The 20,104-nt window shown below is 45.1% G+C and overlaps 7 protein-coding genes across 7 annotated transcripts; 5 read left to right on the top strand and 2 right to left on the bottom strand.

Annotated features, from left to right (window-relative positions):
* Window positions 1-597: 597 nt before the first annotated feature.
* On the top strand, window positions 598-1,360 carry LAJ45_09248 (uncharacterized protein; the record flags this gene model as incomplete). Its single annotated transcript, XM_046118793.1, has 3 exons — window positions 598-652; window positions 742-1,167; window positions 1,230-1,360. The coding sequence occupies 3 exons, from the start codon at window positions 598-600 to the stop codon at window positions 1,358-1,360; spliced, it is 612 nt and encodes a 203-aa protein (XP_045968178.1).
* Window positions 1,361-3,514: 2,154 nt separating this feature from the next.
* On the top strand, window positions 3,515-7,171 carry LAJ45_09247 (uncharacterized protein; the record flags this gene model as incomplete). Its single annotated transcript, XM_046118792.1, has 3 exons — window positions 3,515-3,589; window positions 3,671-6,676; window positions 6,740-7,171. The coding sequence occupies 3 exons, from the start codon at window positions 3,515-3,517 to the stop codon at window positions 7,169-7,171; spliced, it is 3,513 nt and encodes a 1,170-aa protein (XP_045968177.1).
* Window positions 7,172-9,981: 2,810 nt separating this feature from the next.
* On the bottom strand, window positions 9,982-10,395 carry LAJ45_09246 (uncharacterized protein; the record flags this gene model as incomplete). Its single annotated transcript, XM_046118791.1, has 3 exons — window positions 9,982-10,142; window positions 10,204-10,270; window positions 10,369-10,395. The coding sequence occupies 3 exons, from the start codon at window positions 10,393-10,395 to the stop codon at window positions 9,982-9,984; spliced, it is 255 nt and encodes an 84-aa protein (XP_045968176.1).
* A 149-nt stretch (window positions 10,396-10,544) lies between these two features.
* On the top strand, window positions 10,545-11,139 carry LAJ45_09245 (uncharacterized protein; the record flags this gene model as incomplete). Its single annotated transcript, XM_046118790.1, has 2 exons — window positions 10,545-10,957; window positions 11,010-11,139. The coding sequence occupies 2 exons, from the start codon at window positions 10,545-10,547 to the stop codon at window positions 11,137-11,139; spliced, it is 543 nt and encodes a 180-aa protein (XP_045968175.1).
* A 2,013-nt stretch (window positions 11,140-13,152) lies between these two features.
* On the top strand, window positions 13,153-13,843 carry LAJ45_09244 (uncharacterized protein; the record flags this gene model as incomplete). Its single annotated transcript, XM_046118789.1, has 3 exons — window positions 13,153-13,189; window positions 13,259-13,337; window positions 13,399-13,843. 3 exons carry the CDS (start codon window positions 13,153-13,155, stop codon window positions 13,841-13,843), a joined length of 561 nt encoding a protein of 186 aa, XP_045968174.1.
* A 1,994-nt stretch (window positions 13,844-15,837) lies between these two features.
* On the top strand, window positions 15,838-17,361 carry LAJ45_09243 (uncharacterized protein; the record flags this gene model as incomplete). The annotated part of the gene is made up of 7 exons (XM_046118788.1): window positions 15,838-15,914; window positions 16,014-16,149; window positions 16,207-16,255; window positions 16,313-16,623; window positions 16,675-16,770; window positions 16,824-17,236; window positions 17,292-17,361. The coding sequence occupies 7 exons, from the start codon at window positions 15,838-15,840 to the stop codon at window positions 17,359-17,361; spliced, it is 1,152 nt and encodes a 383-aa protein (XP_045968173.1).
* Window positions 17,362-17,967: 606 nt separating this feature from the next.
* LAJ45_09242 (uncharacterized protein) lies at window positions 17,968-18,872 on the bottom strand (the record flags this gene model as incomplete). Its single annotated transcript, XM_046118787.1, has 4 exons — window positions 17,968-18,117; window positions 18,207-18,506; window positions 18,567-18,649; window positions 18,740-18,872. 4 exons carry the CDS (start codon window positions 18,870-18,872, stop codon window positions 17,968-17,970), a joined length of 666 nt encoding a protein of 221 aa, XP_045968172.1.
* Between the last annotated feature and the right edge of the window lie 1,232 nt (window positions 18,873-20,104).

Genomic DNA, 20,104 nt, shown 5'->3' with positions numbered 1-20,104 from the left:
TTCATGTCATTGGTTTGGGGTTTTTAGCCTGGGGAAGGACAACTTGTGACAAGAGACAGTAATAAAAGGAGAAGCAACAGTCAACCACATCAACTCTCGACATAACTATGGTCTCCAGCTTCTAAATTACCATGGATTTGCTCCACATTCTGTTAGCTAGTTTGGTTGTTGAGGGGTATGGACTATTTGACCGTTGCATCACTTTCCGGTACCCCCGGGTACATACGTACTCTAATGTAGGAACAGTAATTCCAAATAATATCTACATGTACATGTACGCATGTAGAGTACTCCAATCTAGAGTAGCTACATAAGCTTAGAGTGAAATTACTAAGCTCTTCGATAAAGCGGCATATTCTCACAATGTCGTACCAATACGGTATTAGTTTTACCCGCATTTCTGGTCCTGTAGGGCAAAACGTATGTACCTACAGGTAGAGACCGACATACATGTAGAGTACCTACAGTGTTGTATCCGCACTGCATCCCATTCGAACATACTCCTATCATTTCATCTGTTCCCACGATCCACAGAGCTAGAATCAACATAATCTGCGAGATAAGTGGCATAAGGAATTATTCAGTGTGGACGAAGAGATGGCCGGAAATAATGCACCACCCGAAACAACTGGATACACTGGGTTTTTTTATGGTATGTGATATTTATGCATGTCCCGACAATATATGTATTCTGGCTGTCGATATATCGATATTGATACTTTGGTTTGATATCTCTTTAAGGTACTCTGATGGCGGTTCCTATTCTTTTCCGCGTGGTTTATGGTACAACATCACCCGAAGCCTGGCAGGTGGCCTCACTTCGCGTCCGTCCTGCGATTCTTCACTCTTACTGCCGTTATAAAGTCCGCTTCGTCGATTATCCCGCCATCATCCCAGAAAACGGCAAGGAAGTCCAAGGGACCTATGTCGAGGGCCTCACGGAAGGTGATATTTTTCGTCTTGACAGATTTGAAGGGGGGGATTATAGCCGTAAAAGAGTCCAGGTCAATGTTCTCGAGAGTAATGGGGAGGAGGGTGAGAATGTTGAGACAGAGACATATGTTTGGACTGTAGGAGAAGAGAGGCTTGAGATGGAAGAATGGGATTTCTGTAAATTCGTGGAAACAAAATTGGCACGATGGGCGGATTCTACAGTTGAGTACACCGGTATGTGGACCTTTCTGGGGTATTTTTGAAGAGTAGTAAGCAATTAATTGGTAAACTTTTAGAAGTCGACGAAGCCGACTCGCTTAGGGCACAATCACAGAAACGAGCCGCGAATGCAGGTACATTAGAAAGAGATCAACTTAAGGAAAGCGAAAAGGAAGTGAACGCGGAGGAGATAAGAAGCGCCGTGTGAACGGACCTAGATGGACTGTTCTTGTTATGAACTTATGTACCAGGTCTTGGTAAAATTGGGGATTTGTTAAAAATTGAAGCTTAGGGCTCATCTCGCTTTCGTTTTGCCACGAAGTCACCGTCTGTGACCCCTCTCTGTAGGACATTAGCTTTTCCGAGTATCCCTTGGACGCGTGAGACATTTGGAGAATCTCTCTCATGCATTAGCGGGAATTGGCAGTCATGTGACTTAGAATTTGGCTGAGAAAACGTCCGGGTAAGCAGTTTGCTGCATTTATCGGTCTTCGGAATACTCAGAGATGCTAAAAACTTCGCAAGTTGCTGCTTTATTATAGTAAATCGTTTCCTAGGTAGGGCACGCTAATGCATGAGAGAGATTCTCCAAATGTCTCACGCGTCCAAGGGATAACTTTTTTCTCTCGTCTCTTCTTTCTCGGCAGAAATGAGTATACAATAGGACTCAGTCACGATGGTTCAATCACCACGTTTGGTGGTATGTAACAAGCTCAACTTGAACCAATCAGTCACCAAAAGTGGCAATCGCCCAAACGAATGAGATTTTATGTACATCGCACTACCCTTAATTCTTGCGTGCGCCGGAGCCCTCTGATTGGTCGAGAGCGGAAACCCTGACCCTACATGGCAACCAGTCCACCCAAAATGCCACTCAAAATTTCAAATCCGTCAACAGGCCGGATTTAATGGTACAGACAATCTTTCAAATATTCTGGGGGGGTATTGAGATTTCATGAATGTATAGAGAGAGCTATCATCAACAGGGTATCAAAAGACGGGGTACGGGGAGGTATATTATCATTAAATTGAATTAACTGGATGGTATTGAGAGATACCTCAAATAAGGTATTTGTAGCGGAATCATCAACTGGCGGGGGGAGGAGACCTGGGGGGTGGCGCGGTCGAGGTGGAAGGCCCCACGAAAGGCACAACTAATTGGAGTAAAAGGAACTCGCGCTCACGAGATCGGCCACTGCTAGTCTACATGTATGTGGCTTATTTAATACATGTAGTTGGTCTTATAGGGTTAGGGTTCGATGCTCCGACCAATCAGAGCTTAAGGAGTTCAGAAAACCTTATGACACTAGCGTTAGGTTATAAACGACTGTTCTAAAATCTAAGTCCTATATGTAATGTTTGCGTTTCTTGACTTGGGTACCTGAGGCGCCAGTGTGGTTGCGTGTAGGTACATGTAGGTACAAATACTAAATGTATTTGCTGATGGGAGAATTAATGCGAAAGTCAGCGCTAAAGGAGTGGGTTTCTTGGACCGTGCTCACAGCAAAAGTCCTTTCAAGAGCCAATGGGACTATCGGGTCACGGAAAACCCACTTTCGCAGTACAGTATCCGGTAGAATTATTGCAAAAGTCAGAACTAAAAGAGTGGATTTGTTGGTCTGTGCTCGCAGCAAAAAATCTTTCAAGGGCCAATAGGACTATCGGGTCACGGAGAGCCCACTTTTGCAATAATGTTACCGGATACTGTAGGTGTAATTTCCTAGAGTAGTAGTAGCACCGCCTAGCGTGGTTAGACAGTCAAACCCGTACTGTATCTTGTCTAGCTGTTTCTTACACACGCGTCTTCCATCATTTCCCCCTGAACCCCACAGTTCGCGAGGCGGCGCATCCACCCATCGTCATATGCACACTTTCCATGCACGTCAATCCCCCATTGCTAGGGGATCTCAGGGATGCGGCTGAAGCCATAAATGGAAGCTTGTTGTTATGCGCCGCTGCCAGGACAACCACGATACCGCTGCCTACTGGCTCATTTCTCATCTGAGGCCTTCGCGTGTGACCCTGACCTGGCATGTTGTTTACACTTACCATCTAAACCTCAACCACACTCCCTCCACTCCCCGCCAGCAATCGATTTCTTTCCATTACAGTGCCATTTTAATCATACTCAAAGCCTCTCTGATCGGTCACACCCTCACACGACCAACCCATTCTTCTTGGTTTCAAGTTTACGTTTTGCGTTATTTCATTCCTTCCTTCTTCATCCCTACTACTTTATTACCTACATATAACTGTCTGCGCCTACTGCGATATTTTCGGCCCCCCTCTGCCCGCCCCGCCCCCCGCCCCCCCCCCCCCCCCCCCCTCTCTCTCGTATTGCCGAGGAGCTACAGTAAGAATCATGCCAGGCGAACCGCTTCCCGTGCTCCCAAAATTTCCTTGCTTGTGTCGGGCTATTTACTCATGGAGTGGAGAGGTATGACACCGCTGATCCCTCTTGAGGCTTTCATGAACCTCCACACTAACAAAGCTCTTTGATATTTCTGTATTCCTCTAGACCAAACGCGATCTTGGCTTCGTTGAGGACGACCTTATCGAATGTCTCAATGCTGGGGATGGGTCATGGTGGATGGGACGTCTCAAGCGCAACCGGCAGCAGATGGGGCTATTTCCTTCAAATTATGTTCAGGTCATCGAGGGTACGATTTCTCCTTCGAGACCAGTCTCAAGGAATGGAGCTTCAAGTCCAAGGTTTGGAGGTGGTGGAAGTATTACAAGAGCGATATCACCAGCCCCTACTCACTATTCAAGAGCAGCTTCTCCGGCCCCTACTCATTACTCAAGAGCAGCTTCTCCTGCTCCTACTCACTATTCGAGAATAGCTTCTCCCGCCCCTACCCATTACTCAAGAGTACCTTCACCGCAACCGCCTACACATTATTACCTTAACGAACAGCGAGCACACTCCCCCATGCCTTACCAACACGACGACCGACGATCACGTTCTCCTATACCATATCAACAAGGATATAATTCAAGATCTAATTCTCCAAATCTATACCCTCGAGGAGTCTCTCCAAATCCCTACACAAGGGGAGCATCGCCAGCGCCGTCGGTATCGAGAAGAGAATATAACACAAGAGCAGTCTCTCCAGCACCCCCGGCGCATTACAGCGCCAGGGCGCCTTCGCCCGCAGCATCCATGATGCAGTATCACTGTTCAGCATCTCCGAACCCTTATTTAGATCATGATGACCAGGACATAATCAGCGCCCCGCCAGTACCTCCACCGCACAGGTATCAACGTGCCAGTTCGCCTAGTCTACCACTAGATGGACGACGTACACCGGCGCCAAATGGCGCGCACTCTCCCGCGATACTAGGAAACACACCAAGCCCGTTAAGGAATGCCATGGAAGATGTAATGGAAAGCCTGCAGCACATGACAGCGCGTGATGACAACCGTACCAAAACCCCTGTTGACCCTTGGTCGCCAGAAGCGTTCGTTCAACAATACCACTCATCACCTTCAGCAAGGAAGAGCTATGTACGCCCAGAAACCTCTTTAGGCATAGGTGACCGGAGCGAAGGATATCCCGATGAGGACGAAAATATCATGACTATGTATTTCGATAATCAACGTTCAACGAATTTTAATAATCATAGTGAGAGGGTCGATGACCGAAATGGGAGGTTCCAGCAGTCTAGCCACCTATCAGACCGATACCGAAATGACGATGATGACCTTCCCCCGCCACCGCCACCGAAAAATACAGCTTATGACAGCTACCGTCCTCAAACAGGAGACCCGATATCAATAAATAACCGAAAATCAATGTATGATATGGGTCGCCGGAGCCCTGGGCCAAATAAGCTTATTCGCCCACGACCACTCTCTAGAACAACAACAATCAAATCCAGTGCGACATCCAATCAATCCAGTAGCACAAATGCCACTGGCTCAACAGCTTTGACTAGTGCAAGCATCATGAGTAGCATGAGTGCCGGGGGTTTTTCAGCAACTAGCGCTGGAAGCCTGGCACGTAGAAAGGAAAAGGCTAGAAGTGTAATTGGTGTGAGTGGTATGAGTGCACAAAAGCAAGTGCTTGCAGGATATGGGAGATCTGAAACTCCCATTTTTGGTTCTGGAAGCGGTTCTGGATCGAGTTCTGGTGGTGTCGGGCCAGGCATGTTGAGAAGAGGACAAACTTGGGCTTCGGAAACTTCAGGCGGTGCGCTCGGGGGGCTGGCGTCGCCAAAACCGGGCCCCAAGCCCAAAAAAACGGGGTTTCTCAAGAAGATTTTAAACAGCGCGAAGACCAGCACTGCTTCCGCAAGAAGCTTAGCATCAGGCACCAGTTCCCCTGTTCCAATTACGACACAAAAAACTATACCAGACGGAATCAACCCGATATCTGGAGGGCGAACACCAATGCAATTGCAAAGCCAAGATTGGGTTCAAGTTCGAAGGGATGTCAATCGATCAAATACTCTATCACGAAACGAACGAATAGAGAGACAAGAGAAACAACAATTGATGGATCAGATTGTCCTTCGTCCCGTTGATGCCTTGGATGACGATGTGGATGGAGATGAAGGTGCAGATGGACGCCCAGTGGAAAATCCAGCAGATTTTGACACAGCAAATCTGGCATTGGTTGATAAGGGGACGAGATTCATTGGAAACCTACCTCCGCTCACAACGCCTGAGAGCCTTGCGGCGCATCATGTTTGCCGCCCATACCGCAGCGACCTGCAGCGTTTACGTGCTATTTTCACCTGGGTTTCTGAGAAGATTGCTTGGGAACATCCAAGCGGGCCTTTAGGAAATCCCGGTCAAGCGGGAGCGGATCCTAGAAGCGTTATCCAGCAGAGAAGAGGGGGCCCAGCTGAGGTTGCAGAGGTAGTTATGGGAATGTGTATGGCAGTAGGGATTCACTGTGAGATTGTGGCAGGCTACCTGAAAGTTCCTGGTGAAGCTTTAGACGTCGAAATGTGCCCACGCCCAAACCATTGGTGGAATGGAGTGATTGTGGATGGCGAATGGAGATTCATGGACTGCTCGCTTGCTTCGCCAACGAATCCCAGAAGGGTTATGTATTCATCAGCATCTACTTCACAGGCAGAACTCTTCTACTTCTTGACCAAACCAAGCCATCTTTGCTGGACACATGTGCCGCAAAGAGCAGAACAACAACATATGGTTCCTCCATTGCCGATGGCAATACTTCTTGCCCTACCATCCGCCTGTCCGCCATTTTTCAAGCACAATTTACAAATGAACAACTTCGACACAAGCCTTACCCGAATTGAAAATTTGGAAGTCGCCCAAATCGAGTTCACTGTTCCCATAGATGTGGAGTGCATTGCCGAAGTGGAAGTACGAGGGTTCGCAGTTGACCAGAGTGGTGATTTATTCGAGAGCGGAAACGTCACCAAAAAGAGGGCACTTTGCCAAGTTGTTTGGGAGAATGGGGTTAAAACATACAGGGTTAAAGCAGTACTGCCTGGTGATGAAGGGCACGGTGTCTTGAAAATCTACGCCGGACACAGGGGCTTGATCGTAAGTATTTTACTCCCGATATCCATCAAAAGATTGATCTGACTTTTTTTCAAAAAACAATAGCATTCGATGCGTGATAACCCACATCCCCTAGCATTTGCCTTGCCAATTATTCATACGGGTGAAAACCCTCCTTATGACTTTTTGGTTCGGCACCCGACACCTCATGCGCAACGCCACGATCTCTACGTATCTCAACCACAATGTGCTAGATTGGCGGTCAATAATACATTTGTCTTCGCAGTGCGACAACATCCTAGTGAAGGATTGACTAGCGATAGCTTGAATAACGGGCCGAAACCTGCCAAATTAGCTATACAAACACCCGCTGGAAAAATTTTGAGATTAATGAAAAAGGCCGATACCAATGGAGCCGAAAATGGAATGATTTGGGAGACAATAATTAAATGCGGCGAGCGAGGCGCTTGGAGAGCCTTGGTTTTAGCAGATAGAAGCGCTAGGTGGTGTGTCTACGCTGAGTGGACGGTAGTATAATTGTTTCCTCTGATCTCTACTTATGCCCTCACTTCATCAAATAGAGGTGCAGAAGTATTTCCGCCCTCCCCCCCATTTTTTTTTGTTGGAGTTTCTATTTCTATTCTTGCACTTACTTCTTTTTTAAATGACATGAGTGACGTTTATGGGGCGGATATTAAAATTCTTGGGTATTTGTATATTTTATTGTGGGGGTTTATCTTCTTTTTTAGCGTTTGAGTATTTGGAGTGGTAGAGTTATCATTTTTTTATATTATATTTTGGACTCCGTCACGTTATACTAATTAATACCCTATCATCTGGGGTTTCTACTGTCAAGCGGATCTGGCAATCGAAAGTACATGTATTTAACTAGGTATAAACTGTTGTGATTTCTGGTGATGCATGATTTGATGTATGCAATGGCAGGGCTTGATGATGTTATGTTGCTCGGTTCTTAAAAGACGGAAGATGTACGACCAGCTTTCAGTTACCCCAATTAGTTAACGTTATCGTCGTTTTGAGGAATGTACAGTAAACAAGGGGGCGAGTGGCCTAACGGTTTAGACCCCTCGCCGGGCTAACACCGAGTATTTACGCTCATAACGACGGAAAGTCCTGGGTTTTAAGGGGAGTAGTAACGGACATTGCCGTTACAGTGCCTTTTGTTCTTTTTTACTCCGTGGTATTTAAGCTCAGGACAAATAATTAATACCGCTATCCCTTGGACGAATGAGACATTGGAATATCTCTCTCATGCATTAGCATGCTCTATACAGGAAGTGATTGACTGAACTTAAGGTAGTAAGCTACATGTATTCACCTAGACCTTTTCTCACTAAAATATGGAGATCACATGATATATATGTATGAGAGGGATTTTCCAGAAAAATTGGCTGTGCATATGAGATCAAAATTACTATTAGCGGACCTAATCTACACTCTTCAACTAATTGGTAAGGAGATAATCCCTGGCCGGCGATAGCCAATTTTTTCGGTACTTGAAGAGCTGGTTTTTATTTTTTTATTTCTCTGCAGGAAGGAGCCCAGGGGGGAGTCAATTAACTACATGTATTTATATTGTACTTCTACTAGTGATGCCGATTTTAATATAGATCATGTGACCCATTACTAACAAACCCTAAGACTGTATGTACAGCGCCGGACAGTCAAAATCAACCCTCATGTTCTTTTCAAGCCAAAAACTAGTCCTAATCGGGTAATAACAATCATCGAATCATCCGAATAGGGTAAGAATTATCCCAATTAATGTGGCCGCCTTGGCATAAAGCTATTAAAGTTATTATTTCACACCTATGTTTTTTTCAGGCAGATTGCACCAAATGTTTGAGAGGTCATAGTGCAGCCAGTTCTTAATTATTTTAAATCCCCTTTTATGGGGATGTTTACAACCATGATTAGACCCATTTTACAAAAGAACATTATTTTTGGACAAGTGTTGCGTTGTTGAAAGTCGATGGGGTGAAGGGGAGTCGGTGGTTGCTCTGGCCGGCTGGTTTTGGCTGTCCGACACCGTACCTACTACGGGACATGCGTAGTACAGAGTCTGGTGCGAAAGTGGGTTTTCCATGACCCGATAGTCCTATTGGCCCTTAGAAGATCTCTTTTAGCTCTGACTTTCGTAATATACCGGAAACTGTAGTAGTACATACCTACCCAGACGAGTTATTGCGCCACTCTGTACCTGGCGGTATCTAGACTCGTACTGTCGTTCACGGGGTATTGGCGGACACTGGGTGTTGACGGACAAGTCAACACCCAGTGCCCGTGAACGACAGTACCGCAGTAATTCGTCTCAGCGGATACTCACATTGACGTTGAAATTACTTGTTCTAATCATTTGTCTTGAAAACGCCCCCCCTAATCTTCCCTCATACACGTTGTAAAAGGCAAGTTAGACGTCTGTGTAACCATCCGCTGAGAAGAATTACCTACTCGCGCGGCCGAGTTTCAACTTAATCACATGACCTATGGGTAACGCAAAAAACCTGTTAAATAGCGTCACGTGAGTAAGTCGAAACTCGGCCGCGCGAGTATGTACTAGCGGGTAGGGGTACAGTACCGGGTAGAATTATTGCAAAAGTCAGAGCTAAAAGAGTGGATTTGTTGGTCTGTGCTCGCAGCAAAAACCTTTTAAGGGCCAATAGGACTATCGGGTCACGGAGAACCCACTTTCGCAATAATTTTACCAGATACTGTAAGTCTGTTGACAGTGGCCGTGGTTGCAACAGTTCTCACTGTCAACAGACTTACCCTACCCGCTAGTACATAGGTACATCCACGGCGCGTTAGATAACGCGCTGATGTCGGCAAGCGTCGCCAAGGGAGTTACCCTGTCGCCGCCCTGCAGAGCCGCTGCTTTAAAGCACAACTGTCGGCTTGGTTGTTAGGCGAGTGTCCTGGTGTAAACTTTTGTGACCTCTCTTTACCTCTTCCGGAAGCCTGAACAGGCCTGATTAATCACCCAATAAGGCCGATAAATGGTCCTGTGCAATGACGCTGAAAAATAAGAGGGAGTTGTGTAAAGCACCCCGCAGCACAGCACCAGGCAGCTTGAGTAGAGTAGAATATTGTAACCAAAGTTTATAAACCCTTGCTCGGGAACTTGGTAGAAAAAGAAAGAGAAGGAATCTCATGAAATACTGTTTTTCCCTGCCCTCCCCCTCTCAATCTGCCCCGCTCTTCCTATTCTTGTCTCAATTGACATATCCATTTTATACTTACTTTACTCCCAACCTCAAATAACTACCTGACCATCCTTCTATCCAGCTAACTTCCGCCCCTCTTGCCGAATATCTGGTACAACTTGCTCACTGCACTTGAGTCGCTACTCCCAAATCCTCAACCAGTTTAAAAACAAACCTCCCTGCTTCCCCTCCGCCATAACTGCATTTCTGAACACCCCACCAGGCAGCATCATCAAATATGTCGCATTCACCCCCTAATCTCGATGGACCTGGCAGTAAACGTCCTAGAGGCAAGTTTTGTCAATTTCAAAAATCCTCGTACAATCTCAAGCTACTAACACTTACCTTCAGGAATTCTCAAGAACTCAAATTCATACCACCGCTCCCCGACTGAAAAGCCTGTTAATAATGTCTTTCTTGATTCCGAAGATATTTCATCCGAAAGTGTTCTAGAATCCTCTCCTATGGAGCTTTCGCACTCGGAGAAAGATGTCACCCTCCAAAACACACTTCAAAATGCTGGAAGGCGTCGTTCATCCGCTGGCCAAACTCCTGTCCGTGCCGGCTCTCGCCGTCAATCCTACACAAATAGCAAGGATGGAGATATTGAAGATCAGGAATCTTCTCCGCGTCTCAAATGGGACGAGGCCAACCTGTATTTGACTGAACAGCAAAAGTCTAGCACTATGAAAATCACTGAGCCTAAGACGCCATACGCAAAACGCTATGATCCCTTAGAGGATGAAGTTGAATTCAGAACACTCGATGCAGAGGACTTGGTTGTAGATGAGTTGGACGCCGTGAGGGTAGGAGCTGGTGAATCAAGCGCAGATGGGGCAAAAGGTGTTAGAAAGGATTATGCCATGCGTGAAGAGGATATCCCTGGATTAGAGCTTGGTGAGCCTGAAGAGGCGGTACCAATGAAGTTTAGGGAAAGCCATTCGCCAAAGCAAGTCGTTGTTCAGGATGACTCCGCGAGCGAACATCATGGCGAACCTGGCGATGACCCAGAAACGCCAGAGGAAGAGGAAAAACACAGGAAGTTTGCCGAAATGAGAAAGAGGCACTACGAAATGAAAGAGGTGGCGAATCTTTTAGGGTAAGTTCTGAAATCTTTTAATAATTCTCGGTAAATCTAATATTATAACAAGGCATCCCGAGGAACTTGACGAGGAAGATGACGATGGCGATGTTGCTGTTAAAGACGCTTCCAATGGCATGTCGGAAACATCCAATGCTCCATCACCAGGACTTGCGAATGGAGCCAATGTGTTAGAGTGACTAGGCACAGCATAGGAATGGAATTCTTAAAAATACTCGCCACCTCTTGTATGTCTGATTAACCTCCGTAACGATTTCACGGGGCCAACGAATTATGAGGAAGCCAATCACAGATTAATGTAAAAAAAGAAGAGAGAAAAAACATTAGGTGCAATACGAACTTCTTTGTCCTAATTTCTTTCTCTCCATCCAGTCACGCCCCAGGTCATAACCCTTTATTATATTTTCCTTTCCCCATTTATAAGAGTGACTATATTATCTATATATTCTACGTATGATTTTAAACAATCTGGACTTGGGTAGAGTGAGAAAGCACTCCCTCCCAAATGGTTGCTGAACATCATCAAAGCTATCATTTTACCCTTTCATACCTTAATTTAAATCTAACTACAAGTATACTCGGAGAGTGTGAGTTACAGTTATGATCCAACGGTTTAATGAATTCACTTCATTGCACAAAAAGGGATAACTACTTTACATACAGTATCCGGTAACATTATTGCAAAAGTGGGTTCCCCGTGACCCGATAGTCCTATTGGCCCTTAGAAGATCCTCCGCTACGAGCACAGACCACCCTCTTAGCTCTGACTTTCGTACATAATAATTCTACCGGAAACCGCACATATGTGTTGCATGGGCTCAATCGCCATTTATGACATTCGTTCCTCGTAAGTCAGTTGCCCAGTATGGGCACGAGACTATAGCACCGGTCGTTCTAAACCTACCCTATTACCCTCACCGAATTCGACTCCCATACCAAATATATCTGGCCCATCAAAAATAAGAAACTAGAAATTCGGAGACGGACAACCAGTAGGCGGCCACAAGTACTACAGATTGTCTATTCATTTTAGTTTTTTGAAGGAGTTGTTAGGCTTACCATTTATGGCTAATGGCCACTGTAAAACTACACCTAAAACCAGAGCTTAGTCGGATATCTATATACGTCCAGAAAACTGATTTATTGGTACTAAAAACAGGTTATAGACCAGCTTGCCCATCAGCGAGCGTCCACCAAACTTTGGTGGGTGGCAACCGTTGCATCCTGGGGTAGCGGGCAAAATAGCGGGCAACGCTCGCTGATAGGCAAGCTGGTCTATATGCCCAATAAATCGTTTTCGTCTGGCTCAATGGCCAGAAAGGTACATGTATGTTAACATCAACCGGCGCTAGATAATACATGTATGTGCTTACAGTGATGGGGAGAATTATTGCAGAAGTCAGAACTAAAAGAGTGGGCCTCTTTATCCGTGCTCACTGCAAAAATTTCTTTAAGGGCCAATAGGACTATCGGGTCACGGAAAACCCACTTTCGCAATAATTCTCCCCATCACTGTACATGAATTTGTGGGGGTGGGGGGTGGGGGGTGGGGGTGGGGGGTGGAAATATATGGCGCTAACAACCCCCCTATAAGATGATTATTTCAGTTTCGAATTCCTCTCTGTAGTAAAATCTTGCGGGTGTGAAGGGTTTGGCGCAGATAACCTCTGGGGAACCTGATTGGTTTAGTTATCACCGCTGCCATATTAGTAGAGTCTGCCGTCAATGGCTGAGTATTCGCGGAGGATACAGCGAAGTATTGTAACCCTATTCATGAAACGCAGTATACCATGTAGTACGGTATCTGCGCGATTATATGGGCTTTTGATAATTTTTCTCAGAACGTACAACCCGATGTCGATACCCAGCAGAACGCAGAGCAGATGACGAGGTCGACACCAACCAGTCCGTCGAGAAGTGAAGACTGGATAGTGTTAAGCCAAAGTTCTGTAGAGAAGAAAAAAGAGGAAGTGAAGTAAGGTCAAGAAAAAATTGAATTTATATGTAAGCCTGCCAAGAATCCAAGCCATATACGCTTCCAAGGACGGGCATTATGTAAGTGGTGAAACCACGCCCCGGCAACATCCATGACCTCGGCTATCAGACAAGAAAGCAAAACTTAAGACATCGGAACAAAGTCACAACCGTCTTCACTCGCTCATCTTTAATCGTACCCACCTGCATTCATCACTATGTTTTCAAACACTACATTCAGAACAGCTTCAAGGCGTAGGTACCATCAATCTGAAAATACCATTCGTCAGCACTAGAGCTAACAATTCACGCTCCATGCAATAGTGTCTTCCAGACAAGTTAGTCCGCTTCTCAAATCAACCTCCGTAAGGGCGACGTCTTCAAGCTTTCCCGCCCAAACTAGGTAGAGTACTCTGGTTTAGCAATATAATGTTTTTTTTCTGACAGTAAATCTCTGTTCTCAGATCTGCGGGCACTACATCAGAAAATGTTACCCAAGACCAGGCGCACTCGATTCTTGCTGCCCAGCGCAAGCTGCGCCCCATCTCTCCTCATCTCAGCATTTATCAGCCTCAGTTGACCTGGTACCTGTCTATCCTTAACCGTATCACCGGTGTGGCTCTCTCTGGCGGTATATACGTTTTTGCCCTTGCCTACCTTGCTGCTCCTACCTTCGGTCTACACCTTGAGTCAGCTACAATTGCTGCTGCGTTTGGTTCTCTGCCTGTAGCAGCAAAAGTCGGAATTAAGGCGGCTGTGGCGCTACCATTTACATTCCACTCATGGAACGGAATAAGGCATTTACTTTGGGACACCGGTAAAGCATTGGATATCAAAGGGGTTTATAGGACTGGATACGTCGTACTGGGATTGACAACCTTGAGCACGGTGTACTTGGCGTTTATGTAGATAGTTATTCCAAAACTAAGGTGTCTATAGGCGACTTTTGGGACATTCCCCTATTGATTCTAATCCCCACCTTTTTCAAACACAAACGGAGCTCCCCATAACCGAGTGATACCCCATGAACATACAAGATGTCTTAATAATGTACTATCTACCCTAGGTCTTCCTGGTATAAAGGGTAATCGCTCAAGGTATCTTTTAACAGCGCAAATAAGTATAGATCGATTTTAGCTAAATACCCTGTCACCCCGTCAGTCAGTGAATCCTCTTAAGTTATCGATGCTGACACTTTCAAAAGCACACCAAATTAAATCTATGTATTTGAGAAACGAATTGCCCCGTGCCTAGATACGCTATCAGTGACTATGTATACATGTATGTACGTACATACATGTATTCATTATGCCGTTAGGCCTGATATGAATATGTAACATTGTAAGTCTACCAAGAACAGAAGAATTGAATAGCTGCTTAAGGCCTGCCGCTAGTTCTAAAGATATGATAAAGAAATATCATGATAAATCGCCTCTTTCTTAGAGTTTCTTTTGTCACAACTTCCATTTGAAATTACATGTAGTTTACACGATAACTGATATCATAAAGTATGTAGCTCTCTTTGCAAAAAAAGGCTCTCGGTATAAGATGAAGAACTAAACTACATGATTTAGCCTCTCCGAATTTAAAAACTTCAGGACAGCATAAAACTCTAGAAACCACTATATACCTATGTCTTAGTCATCTTTCTGTTCTCAGATCAGTACATGGATACATATATACATGTAGTTCTTCGTCTGTTTCCGCAAATCACAGCCTATTAGGTGGCGGTATCATAATGTCCTCTAGAAACTAAATAATGATTGTGAAGAGGTTGACTTAAACTGTAAATAGTTCCCTCCACGGCGGCGGAGTTTTTTGCTTTGAGTTGGGGTGAGTAACCCTAACCCTATTTCATTCTCGTGCGATTCCACTAAATATCGCGAAATGTCAATCTTCAATTTTTATTTCCTGGCGGAAAGTCAAGTTATCTTTAATGTATATATGATACATACGTGTGCGGTGTTTAGAAAATGGCCCGAATCTCTTCATTAGATGACGATATCGATAGGGATGGGAGGGGCGGGCTAAAATTCCTGAGATAACAGATGTGCTACTCTTAATCTATGATAACGCTACTACATGTATAGAGTCCACACTTCTAGAGAACGGAGTAGGAGAATGGCCTGCATATTCTCTAAACCTAAACATGCATGGTTGGGTACGCAAGAAGCTCTACTGCCAGCACTGATACTTAGAGTACGTATCCCTTCGTCTGTCGATTGCTGCCCCCCTAAATAGAGAAATCGAATTTTGTATGGGAGATCTGTTATTTGATAAGGGAGATAACGAGATCTGTTAGTAAAGCCACACCAGATTTGCTTTTTCTTGGGGGGCAGCATTTTGTCGACAGACGAAGGGATACATGTACTGGGGCAAGCGATAAGAACCTGAAAATGCAAGCTGCAAGCAAGGGCTCAATTTGGTGTGGCTTTTCGCCAGCCGCGAATCAGAGGTCGTTACCAAAAGTCATTTTCAGGTTCTTACCTACATGTGAAGCTTGTGGGGTGCGGGGTCGAAATCTACAGAATCGGCGAATGTCTAGAATACAATAGCATTGTCAATATGCAGTCTTTCCTAAAATTGCAACACTCATCTTGTTGCAGTGGAAGCGAGCGACATATGCCTGTGCTAGGTGCTTGGCGCAACTCAATTCAGGGGCCGGGCTGCATGGGCTATTGCTGCTCTCTCCTTTTCCTTTTCCTCTCCTCTTCTTACTCTCCTCCGCCTACTGCGTCAATCCCAGCATACTCCATCCCCCCCAAGCTCCCTCTTGTCGTCTACATATCTCTCTACCCACCCACCCGCATCTCACTATTACTTCTGGTCCTTTGAACAAAACCCCATCGTGTCTAGCTTAGCCATATCTCAAGTAGATACAACATCACACCAAAACAGTTACGATGCCTTCAGGACACGTCGATAACGCGATTGGTATCGCCAACCTGCCAAACCAAAGGCACAAGATTGTAGCGAAGAGGTAATGAAGCTTCGTGAGCTAGTATTGAATATTTATATTCACTAGGCTGGTTTGGTTTATAATTTATACGCAAGCTAACTTATCTCAAATTATTAATAGAGGCGCTGCTTTCACTATTATGGTGGTTGGGGAGAGTGGTCTAGGAAAGACTACTTTCGTAAACACACTGTTTAGTACAACAATTAAAAATTATTCAGAGCATCGTCTCCGTCACAAGAAGCAGATGGACAAGACAGTATGTGCAATGATGAGAAATCACCTGACTTGCTAGTTATTAACTTTCTTTCACTAGGTCGAAATTGCAATCACCAAAGCAGAGCTTGAGGAGAAGTTCTTCAAAGGTACCTCTTGAATAGAAAGGCATCTTTAATAGGTTATTGAAATTGACATTTCTCTAGTTCGCCTTACCGTTATTGACACCCCCGGGTTTGGAGACTATGTGAACAACAGAGACTCGTGGATGCCTATTATCGAATTTCTTGACGATCAACATGAATCATACATGCTTCAAGAGCAGCAACCTCGCCGTACGGACAAGATCGATCTCCGTGTGCATGCATGTTTGTATTTCATCAGACCCACTGGCCACACCCTGAAACCTCTCGATATCGAAGTCATGAAGCGCCTGTCGTCTCGTGTCAATCTGATTCCCGTTGTTGCCAAGGCCGATACTCTTTCACCAGCGGATCTAACTCTATTCAAACAGAGGGTAGTTGCTTAAATTCATCTTTATTTCTCGGACGCTGACCGTCCAATTTAGATCCGCGCTGTCATCGAAGCACAGGGTATCAAGATTTATCAACCCCCCATCGAGGAAGATGACGAAGCCGCTGCCCAGCACGCTCGAAGCTTGATGGTGAATAAAACTTTATGTGGGATACAGAATTAGGGCTGACTTTGTGATTTTAGGCTGCTATGCCGTTCGCCGTCATTGGCAGTGAGAAAGATGTCAAGACTGCCGATGGTCGCGTTGTCAAAGGACGCCAATATTCATGGGGCGTTGCTGAGGTTGAAAACGAAGAACACTGCGATTTTAAGAAACTCCGTAGCATTCTCATTCGCACACACATGCTCGATTTGATTCACACCACTGAGGAACAGCATTACGAAGCATATCGCGCGCAACAGATGGAGACCCGCAAGATGGGAGAGGCCCGTCCAAGGAAGCTGGATAATCCTAAGTTCAAGGAAGAGGAAGAGAATCTGAGGAAGAGGTTTACCGAGCAAGTCAAGAAAGAAGAGGCTAGATTCAGGCAATGGGAGCAGAAACTGATTTCGGAGCGCGACCGTTTGAACAAAGATTTGGAGAGCACCCACGCTGCGTAGGTTACCCAAGACCCAGGCATCACCCGGATCAATACTGACTCTTGAATGCAGGATCAAACAATTGGAGATGGAGCTAGAGAACATGCAAGGGAATGTTGTTCGAAGCCATGGTAGACGTTAAGCGCTACCTCATTTGCTAGCGGGAGAGGGAGATGGGCTTTGCGTGGCGAAAGAGTGTACACGGTTCATGGATCCGATAATTTGAAGGGGTAGGGGGTGACAACCGTTTTTTCTATTACAAATGACTTCATATAAGGTCGTTTTCTGTTAACCAATCCACATACCCAAGATTTCCCTTACAATTGTATGGCGCGGCTCCATAGTTGGGGTAACGTTTTCTTTTGTGTTTTTCTGGCTTATTCATTCCCCCCCCCCTTGTTTGACCACCCTACTTCTTTGTAGTTTCTATTCTTCAGTCTTTCTTAGTGGTTTTATTCCAGAGTGAAAAGTGTCCCAAATCCAAACTTTTCCATTTGGACTTGCAGTCAGTTACCCACATTCCGTGCGTTTTATCACAGTTTGCAAAGCCGAACACCTCACAGTTCCCTCGTAATGTCTATCCTAGTAGAACCAACAATTGCCAAAGCACAAGGACCCGAAGAATCAGTTATAGCACGTGTAGCATTACGAGTGATTAAAAGGCATCGCTGATATTCTTGCATGCACATAAAGGGATTTATAAGGTATAAATTGTAATTGCGCACTCAAAGGAAAGAGGTTTGCTTTGTTAGGTGAGTTTCTGTTTGATGAAGAAAGCTCGCAAATGCGATAACTGCCATGCACAAGTAGCACCTAAAATCAAAAGTTGGATCAAAGTCCATCGGACAACACGAGCATTTGTAGACTCTGACTGATCTCTGAATTCGGCTTCACGCTCCTACTCCCGAAACTCCTATTAGCCTGGTGGTTCTCCAGCTACGAACGCAGATGTGTACTCAAGATAACTTGGAGTGACGCTCGACTTACCCTTTGAAATACCTGCTCTCTTCTTATATCCTGCAACCTTGCATTGAGGTCCTTGACTCTCTGCACAATATCTGCGAGCTTATGTTTATCCTTACTCTCGATCTCACTGGTTTCTCCAATTGCAAGGTCAAGATGGAGCTTGACACCTTCAGGATTATTACTAAACCAGGAGCCTGAAGATCCCGCGTGAGATGCCCAAAAGCAGAGACGGTGTTCACCGCTGTCGCCGGCGGTGAAGGTGAAACGTCCTGAAGATGAGCCTTTTTGGTTTACCACACGGTGATCATTATCAAATATTTCCTATGTTGTGTTAGTTCGTTTTCAAGAAATGTGGGCCATAATATGCGCGAGGTGGAGTACATCGACAGTGATCTGAATGGCGAGCTGGGGATTGTCATTAAAGGAGTGGGTATTAGAGTTGTATTCTTCCGCCCTAAATTGGCCTATGGTTATGGTTATGGTTCGTTAGTTATCATTCGGTGATGAGCTACAATCGGCCAAAAAACAAAGACTTTAAACACTGAAACCCCTACCAACAACCAGCGTATCCTTCGGCAGCTCCTCAAAGAAACACTTTGGTGTTACCCCGTCAATGTAAAAGTATAGACCAAAGCTCGGTACTACCTGTGAAGCTGCAAGTAGCAGCGACATTAATGATGGGCGCATTTTAAGGTGATTACAGCTTCAAGCTGTGAGGAATTTGTTGGTGAGGAATCCGAATAAGGGGTCGCGTGGGTGATCGGTGATGTATTTCAGGAGATGTGAGAGTGCATTCGACGAGCTGGCCTTAACTTTTTTGCAACATGGTGTTACCCGGCCTATATGCCTTTTTATTCAACCTTATACACACATCTGTCGCTTTTTGAGCAGGACACGGTTGAGAGATCCAAGCCTATTCGAAAAATAACGAGTAGAAAAATGACATATTTTGCTTTAGAGGATGCAAGGGCAATTGAGTACGGGTATTGTGTTGTGGAAGTCGAGTCTAACAGGTATTCACTGCTGGAAATATTTCAAGGGCCAGTTTTTAGGTCCTGACATGCCGCCCATTTTATCTACGGGAGCTTTCTGAGCGGGCATGCAACTTTATGCGCTTCCTATTAAACAGGCCAATCCGTTCAAACTTCTATGGTGTTCCTGAGATCAACATACCGACCGGAAAACCCGCTCAGGAACTCGGGAGCTTCGCCTATCCGGCAGAATACATGTATGTTGGTATAGAAACCAAACTAGCCCTTTTCAAATGGCCCTGGAATCCGCCATTTTAAGATATAGCTTATAACTTATATAAACCAGTTTAATACAACTTAACGGCCAGGGAAATCATCTGGCAGCCTTGGATTAGAAGAAATCATTATAGAATTCATGGTAGTTGGGTATTTTACAGTACTGTATTTAGTTGGATTTTGTATAGAGTCTTGGCAAAATCCACATATTGGAATCCATCCCGTGGATATTCTTGAGGGTCTGCAGGCGTTCAAATGCAATCTGTAGACCCCGCCCTTCCCCCCCCCCCCCCCCCCCCCCCCCAGGGGTCTACAAACATTACTCGTCTTTAGTCTCCTTGCGACCACCATACTTCAAACAACCAAAATAATACCACAACATCCTCTAAAGCTGCCGAAAAAACTGGCAGTTCACTATTGGCCATTGACGTATAGATATGATATTTTGGGACTTTATTTCTTCCTCTCTTTTGAATAAGGAAATTGTATGTGCATTGGACTTGTTTTACAGAATTTGATGTGGTGAGCCGTTGCTACGCGGAATCTGTAATTTATTTCTAAGGTTTCAGATTTGAACACCTTCAGAATATCCACGGGGTGGATTCCATTTGATGGGTAGACTTGTTTCTTGGAATAGTATTATGTATTCTTTGATGGGGAATTAAATGTTAG

The sequence above is a fragment of the Morchella importuna genome (genome assembly GCF_003444635.1).
Source record: "Morchella importuna strain M04M26 chromosome Unknown Morimp01GS034, whole genome shotgun sequence".
Taxonomy (NCBI): Eukaryota; Fungi; Ascomycota; class Pezizomycetes; order Pezizales; family Morchellaceae; genus Morchella; species Morchella importuna.
The sequence above is the reverse complement of the archived record's forward strand: the minus strand, read 5'-3'. Positions and strand labels throughout refer to the sequence as shown.